At 61.8% G+C, this 17,698-nt stretch overlaps 1 protein-coding gene across 3 annotated transcripts in view; it reads right to left on the bottom strand.

Annotated features, from left to right (window-relative positions):
- The window catches only part of COL5A1 (collagen type V alpha 1 chain), a 147,794-nt gene that overhangs the window by 38,142 nt on the left and 91,954 nt on the right, over positions 1-17,698 (bottom strand). For all 3 annotated transcript variants that reach the window (XM_055541604.1, XM_055541605.1, XM_055541606.1), the window contains exons 28-39: positions 16,231-16,275; positions 15,386-15,439; positions 13,244-13,351; positions 12,652-12,705; positions 10,471-10,524; positions 7,108-7,152; positions 6,928-6,981; positions 5,946-5,990; positions 5,425-5,478; positions 4,419-4,472; positions 1,527-1,580; positions 639-746 (exon numbers count right to left, since the gene is read on the bottom strand). In XM_055541604.1, coding sequence (XP_055397579.1) covers positions 639-746; positions 1,527-1,580; positions 4,419-4,472; positions 5,425-5,478; positions 5,946-5,990; positions 6,928-6,981; positions 7,108-7,152; positions 10,471-10,524; positions 12,652-12,705; positions 13,244-13,351; positions 15,386-15,439; positions 16,231-16,275 — 729 coding nt within the window. The remainder of the gene's footprint in view (positions 1-638; positions 747-1,526; positions 1,581-4,418; positions 4,473-5,424; positions 5,479-5,945; positions 5,991-6,927; positions 6,982-7,107; positions 7,153-10,470; positions 10,525-12,651; positions 12,706-13,243; positions 13,352-15,385; positions 15,440-16,230; positions 16,276-17,698) is intronic.

The raw sequence follows: 17,698 nt of genomic DNA, 5'->3' as shown, positions 1-17,698 counted from the left end.
CCTGAATATTCATTGGAAGGACTGATGCTGAAGCTAAAACTCCAATACTTTGGCCTGATGCAAAGAACCGACTCATTGGAAAAGACCCTGATGCTGGGAAAGATTGAAAGCAAAAGGAGAAGGGGGTGGCAGAGGGTGAGATGGTTGGATGGCATCACCAATTCAATGGACATGAGTTTGAGCAAATTTCAAGAGGTAGTGGAGGACAGGGAAGCCTGGCGTGCTGCAGTCCATGGAGTCGTGAGTAGTCGGACATGACTTAGTGACTGAACGACAGCTTTCATGTCTTAAAGTGGAGAATTTTTTAAAGGGTCACTTTCCGCTAACTTCAGTTTAGACACATGAAGTGTCAGACTTCTGTCCATTTCTGGGAACGGGTGGGCGGCCACTCTGGGTGCCCTGGGGAAGAGGTGGTCCACAGCCCCCCATCATCTCTGTCCGGGAAGCTGATCAGCTCAGGCCCTCCTTCAAAGTGAGCAGAGAGGAGCTGAGTCCCTGGTCTGAGCGGGTGCATTGGCATGAAGAGCAGCTGCTTGAGAATCACACATTCATCACAGAAAAGCATCAGAAAGACACAGACCAAGGGCCGAAACTGTCCCCAGGAAAGTCCGCTCGGGACAGAGGTCCCAGCCACTCACCTTCGTCCCTTCTTTCCCGGCCAGGCCCGGGAGCCCCTGTTCACCGGGGGGGCCCGGGGGCCCAGGGTGGCCACGCTCACCCATGGGACCAGTTTCCCCAGTGGGACCCTGCAGGGAAAAAGCGTGTCAGCCAGTAAACACATTCCAGGGACATGCAAGAAAGTAACTTTCTCTGCCTCAGTCTAAGGACAGCCTGGTCGCAGAGGCGAAGGGCCACTGCGAGCCCACCAGACCGTCACCTTCCTTTGAAGGTCTTCTCCTGGTAAAAACCCAGGGAGAGCGAAGCACACTGGGGTCTGTCCACCAGCCACAGCCACTGTGGTCCTGCGTGTCGTCTCCAATGAAGCCAGCGGGGCCTGCGTTCCCTGGGCCTCGGGGGGAACCCCCGTGCAGGGAAGGGCAGGGGGCGCACCCTCGTTTCCTGGGTCAGTATCTTATTTACCGCCACGTTAGGCACAGACTTTCTGGGAAGCAGAGTGACTGTGCCCCGTTTTGCGGCCCTGAGCCTGCAAGCCCATTCTCGCACAGATCCAAGGTTAGAACGGCAGCCCCGGGCACTGGATCCAAGGCGGGGAGTCAGGCTGCGTGGACCCCAAGGGCTGGGCTGCCCGGAGGGTGGAAGCCGGACTCCCCGGGCCTGCCTGGTCTGCCCACAGGGTTGGCAGCTGGCTCTGCCCACTCGGTTCGCGTCATGCGATCACTCCCCATCTCTGCACCTGCTCTGCTGCGTGGAAAGCACCTCTGAAGCAGCGGTCTAGGCCTTATGACACCCCCCGGCTGCACCCACGCCCTGACGATGCAGGGGTCTTCCGCCCTGAGCGTGACCCTGTCTCCCGAGTGGGCGGGGACCCGGGATGACCCCAGATGCCAGCGGGGCCTGTGTCTCACCTGAGGGCCGACCACACCCGGGGGGCCTGGAGGGCCGGTCTTGCCTTGGAAACCCTGCGAAGAGAGAGTCAGCCCGCTGAGACGGCTGAAGCGGCAGACAGAAGGTCACCCCAGCCCCCACCCCACCCCAAAACAGTGGACGTCCGAGACCTCATTGAAAAGGGCCATTTCTCTTGTCCCACTTTGCATGAGTTTAGGAAGGTCAGGAAACCAGACAGGATCGTTTCGCTAGCTGCTTCCATCACCCCGCCTTGCTCTGAGAAATACACTCTGTAACCGTTCGTCCTCCTCGCGTCACTAAGCGTCCGTTTTCTGAGCAGACTTGGTGTCACAGCTGCTGGAAACCACACTCGGGAGCCGCCCCGGGCTCCTCTCGTCAGTGACTGTGCGGGGACTGTCCTGTGGTGTCCCCGAGGCCCCTGGGGCAGGACAGGCGGTTTTATACGGCACCCATGGAAATCCGGACGCAGAGGGGACCTGCCACTTCCACAGTGCGGCAGCTGGGAGGTATTCTTAGCTCGACTCAACAGGAACCGCTTGTTTCTGCTCCGCTCGCTGGCACGGACCCGGCCGCCTGGCTGCTCTGCACACGCTCTCCCCCAGAGGCGAAGCTGACGGCAGAGCACCGCGGGTTTCATTTCCGGCATTCATTTCCACAGAGCTCGGCACGTGCGGACAAGATGCCATCTGCAGGCACCACGTGACGCTGGGGGAGACGTGCAGATGCTACGCCCGGGAGGCTTTCAGTGGAAACTCGACAGCGTCCGCAGAGGGAAGCGGCTCGTTTAAGGCCGCAGCAAGAGCCGCGGGGCCAGCTGCCCACTGGGCTGAAGGGCAAGGACCTCTGACCCAGCGCACGATGGCCAGCGAGTGTGCAGCTGATGGACACTTCACGCTCAGCCGCTGGACCGTGCAGACCCAGAGCAGAGGCAGCTTCACGCAGAGTCTGGGAGGGCTCCTTCTTTAGGCCCAGCCGAGCTGCACGCACGGGACTGACACGGCCATGGCCGAGGCAGCATTCCCCGCAGGAGACCTCTGTGCGCTCAGTCGTGTCCGACCCTTGGTGACCCCATGGACTGTAGCCCACCAGTCTCCTCTGTCCATGGAGTTTTCCAGAAAGAGTACTGGAGTGGGCAGCCATTTCCTACTCCGGGGGGTCTTCCCAACCCAGGGATCGGACCTGTATCTCTTGTGTCTCCTGCCTCGGCAGGCAGATTCTTTACCACCGAGCCAGCTGTGAAGCCCCCATACTACACTTAATCTTAGCCGCAAGGCCAGCAGCCTTTACAGGGTCAGAAACAAGGCATGCTGGACAGATCGAAGGCATCTCCCCTGCTCGGGGGGCTGGGTAGCAGTGCCCACGTGGAGGCAAGGAAGGCCTGCGTGTGGCCCGCCGGGCGACACCCACGCCGGTTGAGGCTGGGGTCCGTCTCAGCGCTTGTGACGAGCAGGCCCTGGGCTCGCATGTAGGAGGTGCTACGACCTCTTGTGTTTCCAGTTCTCTAACGAAAGCACAGGTCATGACCCCGAGCAGGGCCTCTCTGCAGGGTGTCTGGACTGACCCCTGGAGGACGTGACACCCCAGGCGGGCCCAGATGGGGGTGCCCCTGAGTCTCCAGGGGCAGCCAGGCATGGTGGGGGGCGGGCAGGAAGAACCTGTCCTACTTTGCCAGCAAAACAAGCGGCTTAATCACTCTGCCAGCCTCTTCCCAGAACAAGGCAGAGGGGAAAGCGTGCACCGTGAGACGAGAAACCTTCCATCTGGTCTGCTCAGGAAAGCACTAGAGAAAGGCCTGCAAAGCTGGGGGTGCTTTCGTTTTTCTCCATAAACAAAAGAGCAAAGTAAGCTCTGTTTTCGGCCACGGAGCACCAGGACGGCACATGTAGGGAACTCTTCATCACCACGAGCCAAAAAGGGACCCGGGGATGTTTTTAAGCAGCACCAGGAACGTATTAAGTGTGCTGTTAAGGATCACACTTCTCAAGGGGACGGCTCCTCCTGGGAGAGTCAGAGGTCTCTGACCACATGGACGCCGGACACAGACACAAGAGGGCCTTCCCATGGGTCAGTCTCCACCACTACGGCGGCCAGGAGGTCACCAGGCGCTGCGAACCCCAGCTGTCCAGAGTGGGGAGCCCCCAGGCCACAGGTGTGCCCATGCCCTTCCCAGGGACAGGCCTGGGGGGACACAGCATGGAGCTCGGTTGAATCCCCCGTGGCTCCTGGGACCAGGAAGTGACCCCAGTGCTTTTTCTAGAACTAAAAAACGTGGGCGTCCATTAAGTCCAGCTGTCAAAGACTGTCACGGGCGCTGCTACAGGTCAGGGCAAGGCCAAGCTGAGCCCGTGACAGCAGAGACGCTGGCCCTGCGCACAGCCAAGGGCCCAAATTCCAACCCGACCGGCCGCCTGCCCCCTGACTGAAAAGGGGACTTGGGGGAAGCCGTCTGGCTCCTTGCCATCCCCACGAGGCCAGAAGGGCCGGGACAGACAGGGCTGGGGGTGGCATAAAGTAACCGGAAAGCTGGAAACGGAGGACCTGCCCAAGGAGTGTCCAGTTCAGACGCACGTGGCATGCGCTGGGCCGCGCTCCAACCCTCCCGGGGAAGGCAGGGGCCACTCCTCTAGGTTCCGTTGGTGTCACGATGGTTGCACGTGTGACCTTGGGCCAGGCTGCCCAGGACGGCTTGAAGCCGACACCTGCCCTCACACACAGAGCCAAGGGGCTGCTCGGAGGCCGTGGAGCTCCCTCCAGACAGGGCGCATCCCGCGGCCACAGGAGCCGGCCGGCCCTCGGGGGGCTTCCCGAGGCTGAACCTCAGCCTTGCCTGAGCTGACCGGCAGCGAAGGTCGGGCGCGGCGCCCACATCCCCCGGCGCTGCCCACACTCACCGTCTCGCCTCGCTGTCCGGGGTGTCCCGGGAGCCCGTCCTTGCCTGGGGGCCCCTGCAGAAAGCAAAGGAGGGAAGCTTCATCTCATCCCAAGACACACACACCTTCAGGACTTCGTGCCACCCCAGAGGACAAAAGCTACCGTTTCAGCTCCAAGGCGATGATGGCAAAGTCACAGTAACAAACTCTCCTGGGAGCCTGGGTCTGGGCTCCGCCCCCTTGAACCCTTACATCCACCCTGAGGGTCACTGTCGTCTCCCAAGGGAGAAGCCAAGGCGTCAGCAGCCCCTGAGGCCCGGCCGCGGGAGGTACCGGGCCCAGGTCCGTGCAGGGCAGAGTCGAGCTCCTTCCTAACCCCCGCGCCCACGCGCGTCCCAATAGGCAGCGACTCCTGCGATGAGAGGCTTTTCCTTCTCAGAGGAAATACACTGTTATCTGCTGCGAGCTGAGCTGTACCTCTGCCCACCACCACCAGGAAAAACAGGTTGAGGTCCTAACCCCCTGAAGCTGCGACCCTGGCCTCATTTGGGAACAGGGTCTCTGCAGACGGGATCAGGTCAAGGTGAGGTCTGGCTGAATTAGGCTGGGCCTTCATCCAGGGTAGAGACAGAGAACGTGAGACAGAGGAGGAGAGAGGAGAAGGCCAGGCGAAGACGCAGGCAGAGGGGCTGAGGGTCCACGAGCCCAGGGGGCCGGGGGCTGGGAGAGGCCTCCGGGGGAGAAACCGGGCCCCGGCCCCGGAGTTCGGGCTCTGGCCTCCAGACGGGGAGAGAACGCGTTTCTGTGGCTTTAAGGGGCCGGTGCCACCACCCTGACTCAGGGCCGACTGGACAGTCGTGATGGTCTGATGACAGAGGGGTCCCTGCGCCCCAAACTGCCCCCCCAGCCAGAGCTCCTGGGCTGGCCACCCTCCCCTGAGCCGCAGCCTGGAGGCCGGAGCCCTGGGGAAGGACCAGCGTCTCCGGGACACCCTGGGCCGGCCCCACAGGGAAAATGCGGTACTCACCGGGGGGCCCTTTGGTCCAGGGAACCCCGTGGGTCCTTGGGGTCCGTTGGGTCCCTGGGGACAGACAAGAGCCAGTATGAGGACACGCATCGCCCCAGCATGTGGGCTCGGATCTCTGAGCACAGGCACGGTCACCCCTACTCCCCACGACTTTCGAGAAGCTCTTTCCAGCCCTGCCCTCGCCAATGTGAAAAGTAAGTCCGTTACACAAGAAGGTCCCTTGGGGCAGCGTGAGGCCCAGGACTCGGTTTCTGGACATCTCAGCCACCCCCACCTCAAGCCCCAAGGCCAGGGCCAAGGGGATGGGGTCGTCACCTCCAACCAACAGAGAAGACTTTACTCCCGGGGAAGGCCACTCCTGAGCCACCTCTGGATTTTAGGAACCACCCTCCTTCTCCAGGGTCGAAGGCTGGCCATGCTCTGCCCCGCCCACCCAGGAAGAAACGCTGGGGGCCGCTGAGGGCAGGCAGCTCTCCTGCAGACGCTCCTGGGGGTGTTCCTGGACGCATCCAGGTGCTTACCCGTTCACCTGGAGGGCCGGCCGGGCCATCGCCTCCAGAGTTGCCCTGGGAAGGCAGGGAAAGAGCAAGAAAAGTTTATTATTACTATTTCTGTCATTACTATTTTTGATGAAAAGACTCTGGCCCATGACATCATCACAGGTGCAGAATCGCCTAGCGCCCCTGTGCCCTCTGCAGTCACCCCGCCTCCATACGGAGCAGAGCGCACTAGCCTCTGGTGGTCCTCGCCTCTGCACACACACCCAGCACTGAGCCGGCCTCGCTGGGGCTGAGACACTCCCAGGAGAACGCGCTGCTGCTCTGGGACAAAGGCCAGGCTCCCACCAGGGGCCAAAGCTCACGAGAAGATGGGACGCAGGCTGCGTCTCAGGGCCCACCCAGCAGCCCGCAGCAGCAGAGCATGCAGTCAGCCTCCGGGGGTGCGACTGGGCCCAGAGCTCGTCACGGAGGGACTCGGGCAATCCCCAGGTCCGCCCTGCCCCTGCCCGGCTCGCTGCCTCCGCCAGCCGCGGGCCCATCTCCTTAGCAGCAAAGTGCGCTGGAATCACGACCCTCACAGGGCGGGACAGGACGGGCCTGCTGCCTGGCTGAGGTCTGCTTCCACGCCGAGTGGAGGACCTGGTGTCAAGGCCCCAGGGTGGGAGAAGAGGCCTTCGAGGTGGGCCTGGACCTTCGCAGGGGCGGAAAGAACTTTCTTTAGAATCCCGGCAAGATGTCTCTTCCAAAGCCCTCTCGAAGAAAAGAAACGAGGCCTCCCCATCAGAGCGAGGGGACATTGGTCCAAAGCCTGGCTGGGCCTGACTTCCACGCTGTGGTGGCCCCAGGTAGCCTCTGTGATTCGACCTCACCTAACTCAACCAGCTCCTTCTAAAATACCCCCAGGAAATCTTCTTTCATTCTTTCATATTTTGCAGCGGAGAAGGCCATGGGGCCCCCTCCGTGGGGGGTCAGGCCGGGGCCGCAGGGGAGACCACATACGCACCTTGGGGCCAGGCTTGCCGGTGATGCCCCGCGGGCCTCTTTCACCTCGTGGGCCCTGGACAAACGGAAGAGAGGACAGGTGGGCCCCAGCCCTGTGTGCGCGACGCGTTCATCCCCCTCCCGCCAGGCAGGCACCCCACCACCGCGCCCAGTCTGGAGGCCGCCCTCCGCCCAGGGTTACCGTCGGGCCTCGCTGCCCCCGTGGTCCCGGCTTCCCAGGGGTGCCCTGCAATCAGAGAAGGGTGTCGGTCAGTCTCGCAGCACGCCTGCCACTGGGTGGGTGATGCAGAGACCACTGGAAGTCAAGCTAGAAAAGCCCGCCCCCTTGTCTTGGCTTGAAAGGAAGCCCTCTCAGGGTGGCAGGACGCACCCGTCGGGCAATGCGCCCAGCCTCACGTGTCTGCAGAGGGCCTTCTGAACCCCAGCTCCCTCTGCTGCCCGAGGGATGCTCACCTCACTTCTCTGGTGTCCTCCCCTCAGAACATCCACTCCCCGCCCCTTCCCTCCCCCGCCCAACCTTCCCTCTTAATCTCTCGCAGCAGTGGAGGTGGGGAGGAATCATTATTACGAGAGGAGAAAGCCAACCCCTCTCATACATAATTTACTTCCGCTACAGTTAAGGATATTAGCCATTAAATTTTCAACAGGCTCTACAGACAAACAAACTTGCAATTTAATATATAAATCATATATCCCAGCATCATTTGCTTCTCTTCTAATAGAATTTAGACTCCTTCTCTCTGTTGTTTTGCATTTTCCAAACCACGGAAAACAAATGCACCGCAATCTTTTTTCCCCAAAGCAAAGACGTAATAGCTCTAAGTGCAGTTCACCTACAGTGCGTGCGAGTAATGGATCGATCAAGGCCCTCCATCCCCACTGCCTCTCCATTCATCTTCCGGAATTATTATTTTTTTCCTGGTTTCTAACGACAAAGCCCAAGATGGATCTGCATTGCTAAGGACCACCTAAAACATTTCCTCTCACCATCTTTCACTCATTTGCTGCCAGAATCAAAACTGCTTTCCAGAGCCTCCCATTTAGAAAGGAATTTAATAAAACCGTTTATGATGATGAGGTAATTACGGAGCTTTTAAACAATGCACGTTGGTCTCCCTGCTTCCATTAGGCGGCGGCATCTCTTGGCTTCAAATAAATATTTGCCGACGAGAATTAATGAAACATCTGCTTTCTTCAACTGATGGGCTCCCGCCAGCGAGACACCATGGCCCACCCCCGGGTGACTTCCTGGCATCGGTGGATGAGTCCAGCTGGCATGTCAGCTCATGCCAAGCCTCCATCCAACAGCAAGACCTGCATCACGGTTCTGATCCTGCAGCCTGACCAGCTCTTGGTTCCAACCTAAACAAACTGCCCCAGCCTCAGCCTCCGATTCCGTCGGCCTCCCAGGCGGCACCAGCCTTCCCAGGTTTGCTGGTAAACGGAGCCAGAGTCTGCACCCTGGTGACGGAGGCCGCTGGACAGAAGACGCCCCACCCACGGCCTCCTCAGCGAATCTCCCGTGAGCGCCTGTCCGCCTGCCCTTGCAGGGGAGGCAGGGGCCCTCCCAGAACTGGCCTCGCTAGAGTCGAGACGCCCTAAGCTGGCGATGGAAGCTTTGGGCTGCAGGTGGTGTTGCCAAGGGGCTGGCTCTTCCCAAGCTGGTCTGGCGGGGACCCTGCCTTGGCCCGGGGTGCAGGCCAGTGATAGGGACAAGCCATCAGTGGTCACGTGACAGCCAGCTGTACGTGGACCTCCGGGCCAGCAGTCCGCCGGACCAGCCAGCCCCTCCAGAGAGGCCTGGACGAGGTGGACGGAAGAAGACCTGCCGGCTCTCAGGCAGCCCAGACACAGGGGCACACGCGTGTCAGCACACACGCCACCTGTCACGTCCAGTATCCCAGCCCTCCTACGCATCGGCAAAGTCCCAAAGTAGACGGTTTCCTGGAGATGTCCAGGCTTCAGGCCCCGGGAACCAAGTTGGACTCCCAGGCCAGAAGTGAGTCCCCGGTCCCAGGCCTCTCTGCTTTCCAACCACCCATTCGCAGTGATGATCTCGGTGGGCCGCGTGCCGATGCCCTGGAACAACGGTGTGTGGGGGCCGGGGGAGTCCAGGCACCTGCCCGGCCTTCTCAGCTCGGGGGTGGAGTGGCTGAGGGGCGGGAGAGGGAGCAGGGCTTGGAGCGGACTGCCAGTCCCGGGACCACAGCCAGGCCTCCGCGGCGTCCCCAGCCCAGCTCCTCCACGCAAAGGGGTGGTGGTCACATCACAGGCCCCCGTCAGCCGTCATGACCCCTCCTGGGGATTCTCTCGGCAACGTGGTGTGGAACCCCTGTTCTCCAGCACTGGGGCTGCCTGCTCTGTGGCTCCGAGGTTCCTCTGCTTTTACAGACCCTGGACTACTACTTTCCACGAGTGACTGCCTTTTCCCAAGACGCTAGTCAGACTGTCCGCACCAGGAAGAACGAGACAGATAGGTAGGCAGGTGGCTGATAGACACACGGACAGATGTAAGTACAGATACAGACACGTACACGACACAGACACGGCATAGATAGAAACACTCAGGTGCGTAACAAGGACACAATACAGACGTGACACAAACATGCAGACACAGACAGGCGTGTAGACACGTCTGACACCGATACACACAGACAGAGCGAGGTCGCCCTGTGTCACGCTTGCACTCAGGAAGCCCCGTTTTCTCTTCCTGAATCTGGCAAACATGTCCATTGACGTGGATTGTGGATGGCTTTAGGTCTTCCCCCGTGCTTTCAAGAGATCGCACTGTCTCAGCTCAAAGACAGTAACGGTAGTTGGAGTGAGCACTTAACAGGGGCAGCTCGTCCGTCTGGGCAGGGAGGACCCGCCCAGGCCTGCTCTGCACACCCCACACGCCTGTGGTCAAGGCCGCTCGGTGTCAAAGGCCCAAGCGGACCTTTTGATCCCGTTCACCAGGAGCAGTGCTCAGGCTGCCTCGTGTGACGCCGCTGAGGGCAGTGCCCGCCGGAGGCCTGGGGTGGGGAGGCTGGGGGGACGGCCCCGCAGTCTGGGCCCTCGGATCACCTTCACACTTGATGACAACGGAGGGAAGCCAGGCCCGCTGCCCCCCGGAGGGTGTCCAGTGACGGCGGCAGCCCAGGCAGAGGAGGGGGCGCACCTGGACCCTGGATGAGGGGCTCACTGAGACGTCAGCACAGAGCAAGGGCCTCTCCCCGCCTTTTTTAAAACGAGTCACTTGGGCTGCAAGAGAAGAGTCTGGGTTTCGCCAGTGACCCGAGAGCTGCTGCCATCGTAGGAGCGTGAGAAAGCGCCGTGTCCTCCACACGCCTCCCTCTCTGGCCGGCCGCCTGCTCTACCGCACTCCAGCCCAGCCCAGCGCTCCGAGAGCCACCAGTGAGTCGCGTAAAGACTGGGGTCAGCTGTTCCAGAAAGCAGTTCTGGCAGCAAAGTGGGTGAGAAATAAACATGGTGTGCGGAGAACAGACTCGCTAACACCGAGGCAGCAGACAAGCTGCCTGCGCAGAGGCCAGGCGGTCCTTACCCTGCCGCCCTTTTCTCCGTTGGCGCCAGGAAATCCAGGAAATCCGATAGAACCCTGCAAGAGAGTTCACGAGGGAAGAAGCGTCAGAGACTGACCAGGGATGAGCCGTGCACTGTGCCGGCTGGAGGACAAGCCTGCCGGAGTCCTCAGCCCCGGGTCAGATGCCCCACCACCACCCACCACTCGCCACCCAGCCACCCACCGTCCACCACCCCACCATCCACCCCCCATCCATCCATCCTCCATTCACCCATTCACCGTCCATCCATCCACCCACCCCCAACCCCCCATCCATCCATCCACCCACCCCCCACACCCCATCCATCCACCTTGCCACCATCCACCCCCCATCCATCCACCCACCCCCATCCCCCATCCATCCATCCACCATTCACCCATATACCACCTACCCACCCCCCATCCACCCACCAACCATCCGCCCATCTATGCACCCAGCCACCATCCATCCATCCATACACCCATCTACCCATCCATCATCCATCCACCCCCCACCCCCCACCCACCTACTCAGTATTTCCTGAGCATCTCACAGACTCCGAATCTAAAATTCAGAACTGAATCTTAACCATGCTTCCCCTTCCTCCCTCTCTCGACACCCTCCTCTCACACACCCATGTCTGCAAAACACTGGTGTTTGGGAAGAAAAGAGCCTGTGCCCCCGAGATGAGCCGGGGGTGACATGTGAATCTCACATTTGTGGCATTTGCTTTTTGCTCCTTGTTGTCATGTTCTATCTTCTCACAACACCTCTAAATAAAGCCCGGCAGCTTATAAAGTCAAAAACGAATGCAAATTTATGCCCCAGCCGTGGCATCGAGTGGCTCTTCCAATTCTAGATCTTTACAAGGTGCACGTGGGCAGGTGAGCACGTAAGAGCTTCGATTGAATAAATATCCAAACACCCCCTATGTGAGCTCCTGGTGACACTGTCTAAATCGTTTGCTGAGTCCGTCTCTACTGTCCACCTGGCTTAAAATCCTGACCTGAACGTGTGCTTAGCCCAGGACGAGTTTACTGATGCTACTCAGCTTGGCCAACCCACCTGTGTGCCTGCCTGCTGATACAAAGAGGAAGAGGAGACTGGACCGAGATTTGCGGCGGGAAAACCAGGGGTGCTGGCTTCATGGCCCTCGGCTCAGGAGTGGGGTCACCGCCCCAGGACCATCCAGACTGCCCAAGCAGCTTCAAGGTTCTCCCCCTGCCTTTATGAAAAGCTGCCTGAACTTGATCTATAACCCCCCACCTCGTCTCTCCCAAACTCCTCCTCTCTTTCCCTTCTCCCCCTCTCCAAGTGGACACGCATTTCAGGAGAGAAAACGTGTCCATCAGGGTCTCTCCACACAAGTACAGTGGCCAGCACTGCGGTCAGTGGGCATGTCGCTAACAGACATGAAGCAAAACGATTTCATGGCAGATGATTCCCCCCCGAGTGGCGGCTGTGGGCTCACCCGCCAAGAGGGGAAGCTCGCCCTTCCCCAGGGAGGACTGCTGTGGGCCCTGCCATCAGCCGCGTGGGAGCACCTAGGGCTGCAGCCCAGCCCGCGGGCCCTGCCTCTGCTAACAAGGAGGGCGTGCGGAGGCTTGAAGCCTGAGGAGGGCAGGACGCAGACACAAACCCGACAGATCCGTGAGTTCTCTTTTGCTGTTAATTACATCTCTAGTGCAGGCAGCTGGCAATTTTTTAAGGAAGAACCATGAATAATAAAAGGTGAGACAGAAAAAATGGTTTAAGTGATTTGCAAAGCCTCAAGGAGCTGTTTCACATAACATAAAGCATGATTTCCACTAAGAAAGTTTTCGTCTTCCTTTTATGCTCAGTTACGAGCAAATAACCTCCGAATTTCCAGGGAGAATTAACTCTGCGGGAGGTACACAGCTCTGGGTGTGGAGAAACCGGTACACAAAGTCCCTGAGAGACCAGAGGGGCTGAGGACTTGGACGTGGAGCCCAGGATCTGCCTCTCTGAAAGGCTCACCTATCTCCAGGGCCCTCCTTCCGAGTCAGCCAAGTCACCGCAGAAGGGTGTGAGTGGGGCAGACCCGGGACGCAGCCACCGTGACCTTCTACTTTGTCACAGCGGCTACACAGGGCGGGCAGGTGGGTGACAGCGTGCAGGCTGGGGAGACGCCAGTGGTCAGACCTCACCAGGCTGTACATTACCTTTGGCCCCTGTCTTCCTGGGTAGCCTGGCAGTCCTGGGACTCCGAGTTTGCCCTGCGGAGAGAAAGAGGCGCGTCACGAGCCGGCCGGCCCTGCTTGGAACACAGAGGAAGCCGGCGTGTGTCGGCAGGGGAACTGGAGCAGGGTGTGGACTTCACGGCCTCCCGAGAGAGCCTGTCTGTCTTCCTGGGATGGTGTCTCCCCTAGAATCCCCGCCTGGTTTGGAGCAAGGACCCTCGAGCAGGAATGGACACCCCTGCTGAAGCCAATGGGTGGAGGCTGATGCCCCATGTATAAGAAAAGCGCTCTCTGTCTGTGGGGTTTTGCTCAATCCTTCTGTCGAAGCGTCCCAGCCTTGGGGCTGGAGAAGTGGGTGGGGGAGCGAGATGAGGGGGCGGCCCCCCGCAGGTATAAGAGCAGCTCTCAGGAGCCCCCGCTCCCAACCCTGAGCTTGGGGAACGCCCCCAGGAGCAGGTGCGGTGGCCCAGCAGGCCGGCCTGTGTCAGGATGCACACCGGCCCTGCCCGGGGCTCTGCCTGCTCGACCCGCCGCCTGGACGCCCCGGGCTGTCGGGAGGGCCCGCGTCACGTACCTTCTCCCCAGGGGGTCCCAGAGGACCAGGGTCGCCGTTCGGACCGCCTCGCCCCTTGGGACCTTCAGGACCGTCCTCCCCTCTGGGACCAGGTGGGCCGATCTCCCCCTGCAGGTCAGAAGGAGGAGGTGAGGGTGTCGCCCACAGACTGCAGTCCGCGGGGGTCCCCCCACCGTGTGGGAGCAAGCAGGGGTGGCAAGTGTCGCTGGCCCGGCTCAAGCAGACCAAGCCCCGTCCCGGCCCCGGGAGACTTCGGCGCCCACTCTCGGGCCCACGGCCCCCTCTTTTCCCAGTGGCCTTTGGTCGAGCACCTCCTGGCTGAACTAGGAGCTCTGACCTGCTATTTCCCCACTGGGCAGGGGACGGGCGGCGGGGGGCACTGCCTTCTTCTCCCGAAGCCCCGGGAGGTCCCTGAAAGGCCCAGGAGCCCAGCCGACTGCAGCCTGACAGTCAGCGCCCACGGGAGATCCACAGGCTGTGTCCAGAGACTGAAGGGCGAAACGCCGCCTCACTGGCTCTGCCACGTACAGGCGGGGAGGCCTGAGCCACCAGGAAGGGGGCCTTGGGGGCTGAGCGAGGGTGGCAGCAGAGGCCCGGCCCGGCCGTGGAGTGCCCGCCTGGCCTCGCCATCTGCGTGGGCCCTCCTTTGATCCCCGATGTCCAGGAGCAGCTGCAGGACAGCTGTGCAAACCCCCCTTAGAAACGTGCGTCGCGGGAATAAAGCCAGCTAATGGCTCCCTCGTTCCTCGGCTCCAAGCTCTGCAGGACGAGGACGCTCTGTCCCTAAGAAGCACTTTGCTCACTCAACCCAAGAATCCTTCCCATGTTTACTGAGCCCTCAGGAAATTAGGAAATGCCAAGCATCGGCAGAAATGCCTCTCCGGGAGAAATTACGATGGAAGAGGCCCCCCCCCCCGGCCCCCCGTCCATCCTCAGCCAGAGGCGAGCCCAGGGCACGGCGTGTGACTGGGGGATGGCTTGGGAAAATGTGTGCCTCACGTTGCTGGAAAGGAAGATAAAGGGGCTTTCACCAGCCAGACAGGGAGAGGCCCCTCAGATGTGGGGAGCCATCGCTGTAGAGAATTCTAGAAGGACTGCCTCTGGCAGCAGCATCCCTGGGACAGGCCTGTGACATGAACACCTCTCTTTTCTCCCCCTCCTTCTGACGGAGGGCCGGATCCCATCTGCCTGTCCAGCACGGGACAAAGCGCCAAGCCACAGGCCCTCTGGTTCTGGCGGTTCTGGAACGGCACCTGCGGGCCCGCTCTGTGGGGGACAATCGGGCGGCCGGCCACATGGCAGCCGCAGTCCCGCTGACAGCGTCCGTCCAGGTGCCGATGCCGCTGCTGCCTCTGCGGGCCCTCCGGGGGTGCAGGGCTCCGCTCCTTCTGGACTTACGGGGGGTCTCCAGAGTGTCCCCACAGCCTCAGGCAGCTGGCCCGCCAGCCCAACGCCCCCAGCATCACCTGGGTCACCCTCCCTTCCATGGAGACTCGGCCACCGGTTTCTGCGGTGACACGCCCCAGCCTGCTCCCCTGGAGCCGAGGCAAAATATTCACTAAAAACCAGCCAGGCTCTTACAGCCTCAGACAGCCCGGCCCGAGGTCCAGAACACAGGGGCTATGCTCGGGGGTCTGGAGAGCAGCTGAAGAGGTGATTGGGAGCCCAGATGCCCGAAGGGCTGGTCAGGGAGCCCAGGCCCCGGTCGGGGTGCGGCCCTGCTGGTGACCCCCCAGCAGCCTCAGGCAGGACGCAACCCTCCCTGGTGAGCTGGGCCATTTCTGCGACCCCTTCTCTCTCCCGGAAACCTGTTACACTAATAATCCAAAGGCACTGCTCTGCAAACCAGGGCTGCTGTTGCTCAGTCGCCCGGTCACGTCCGGCTCTTTCTGACCCTGTGGGCTGCAGCACTGTCCAGGGTACTGGCCAGCAAGGAAAGGTCCCCACTGACTCCCTGATGCATACAGGCCGGAGGGGCCAGGTGACCCCACAGGCGGGACTGGGACCAGGTGTCAGCTGCCGCAGCTCCAGGCTGGGAGCTGGGCCGGAGCTGGCCGCTGCTGGTGGCCAGGAGCCTCCACGGAGGCCTCAGCTCCGTCCTGAGAGGCTGCCCTGGGGCCCCTCCCTGCCCCCGACACTCACCCGATCGCCCTTGATGCCCATGTCTCCTTTGAAGCCTGGGAAGCCATCTTCACCCTGAAGGGGGACCAGAGAGAGCCTCAGTCTAGGGGAGAGAACCCCCGCCCGGCTCCCCCCACCTCAGAGCCTCTGGGCCCCACCCCAAGGCCAATACACTGGGTGAGGACTCTGAGTGCCTGGCTCCAGCCCTCGGGACTGTATCCCTGTTAACCCTTTGCCCTCTGCGGTTCTGGCCAGCTCGCAGCAGGAAGGCTGCAGCCCTGGGGGCCTGGCTTCACTGGGCCCCCCGGGCCTGCTCTACTGGCGTCCCTTTCTTAGAGTCTCTGCCTCATGTGCGCATGACCACAGGCCCGGTAGCAGGTGACAGGTGGATTTGAGGAGGGGGAGACCGACAGAAGACCCCCAAGATGGGTGGTGCCGCTACTGCTGGCCTTGCAGGACGGCCAGGAGGTGCTCTCGGCCAGGCCGGGCTACGGAGCGGCAGGCGGTCAGGGGCGCTCGGGCACCGGGCCCCGAGGTTCACGGAGGGGCAGGCGGTCAGGGGCGCTCGGTCACCGGGCCCCGAGGTTCACGGAGGGGCAGGCGGTCAGGGGCGCTCGGTCACCGGGCCCCGAGGTTCACGGAGGGGCAGGCGGTCAGGGGCGCTCGGTCACCGGGCCCCGAGGTTCACGGAGGGGCAGGCGGTCAGGGGCGCTCGGTCACCGGGCCCCGAGGTTCATGGGGAGCTGTGCACACCTGCGCTGTCAGTGAACTGGGGGCTCCCACGTCAGTGGCCCGTGGTCACTCCGGTCCCCAGGGCAGCCCTCCCAGCTCCCGGCCAGGCCCCGCGGGGAGGCGGGGACACTCACCTTCTCACCCTTGGTGCCCTTCAGACCGCGGATGCCGTCCGCCCCCTGTGCGGACAGAGAGGGTGAGCAGTCATGGTCCAGGCTGAGAGCCGGCCTGGCCCCCAGGACTCGGGAGGCTGAGCGCCCCCGCAGGCAGCCCTCAGCATCCCGGTCTCAGGGCAGAGAGCGGCCCAGGCAGGCGCCCCTCCACCCACAGCCTGCTCTCTTCTGGAGGCAGATGGGCTCAGGCTCCACTCTGTAGCCTGTGATGAGGCCCCGGACTTCTGTCCACTTGGAAATTCGGGGTGATGACAGCCGTCACCCCGTCCTGCTGGAAGCCCCGGGTCTGTGCCTGGCACGCAGCAGATGCTCGATAAACACAGCCGTGTTCCATCTGATGGCCTTCATTCTCTATTGCTATTAATACGTGGTCATTATCATAACAGCATCTACTAGCATTCATTACCACCTGGTAACACCAGCCACCCCGTCTCTCTCAGTGTATCAGCTGAGCGAGAACCGTCAGGCAGGACCATTCCGAGCCTGCCGAACCAGCCGGACCCGCTGAAACGGCTCCATCCCGGGGACAGACTTGGCAGCCATGCCCCACCGGCCGGCTGGGTGCGGAGCCCGCCCCGCTGACGGCCCAGGCGGCCTCAGGCCTCCGCCTGCGGGGCCCCAGAGAGGCCAGCCTCCCGCTGGGATCCAGCTGAGCCTGCGGCCAGACCCTTGTGCTGCCGGCTGCCCTCTTGTGGCAAGAACTCCGCTCAGAACCGGCAGCTCTGAGCCTGCGCTCAGAGGCCCTGGCGGGCTGAGAAGAGCTGCGGCGGCCCGGAGGGCCGGCTCAGACAGGCGCAGAGAGTGCAGAGTGGGCTCAGCCTGCGCCCCGGGGGCCACCCCAGACCGCGGTCTGCTCCCAAACAGAGGGGAGCCCAGGGACCCTGAAATCCCGATTTCGGGGGGGCCTCTGGCACCTGCTGTCCAGCACTTTGCCCAGCAGGCTGGGTGGGCTTCCCTCCCCACGCCCATCCAGAAAGAAGATGGGGAGACAGAATCGGGCAGATCCCTGCCAGACCTGAAGTTCTATGGCCTCATGACCCGTCTGAGGCCAGGGAACAGGGCCAGGGAGACAGAAGACCAGGGCTTCTCGGCCTGAGTGCTGGCGCCTTGGGGTCTGGATGGTTCTTTGTTGCGAGGCTGCCCAGGCACATAGTGGGTGGAGCAGACTTGCAGACTGCTGCCCCTCAGTAGCCCCTGAAGCAGCCCCTCCAAGCTGTGGCACTCAGAAACGTCTCCAGGTGTCCCCGGGGGAGAGTCCATCCTGGGTGAGAGCCCTGGACCAGAACAGCCACCACGGCCCTGGTGGCCCAGGGTGCAGGGAGGGAGAGCCAAGGCCACAGAACAGTGGCGGGGCAGGGCCCTCTGGGTCTCCGTCTGTGAGGGCACGGAGGTCGACGGGGCTTCCCAGGCCTGGAGTGTTCATGTGGGG

This window comes from Bubalus kerabau, chromosome 11 (genome assembly GCF_029407905.1).
Source record: "Bubalus kerabau isolate K-KA32 ecotype Philippines breed swamp buffalo chromosome 11, PCC_UOA_SB_1v2, whole genome shotgun sequence".
Taxonomy (NCBI): domain Eukaryota; kingdom Metazoa; phylum Chordata; class Mammalia; order Artiodactyla; family Bovidae; genus Bubalus; species Bubalus kerabau.
The sequence above is the reverse complement of the archived record's forward strand: the minus strand, read 5'-3'. Positions and strand labels throughout refer to the sequence as shown.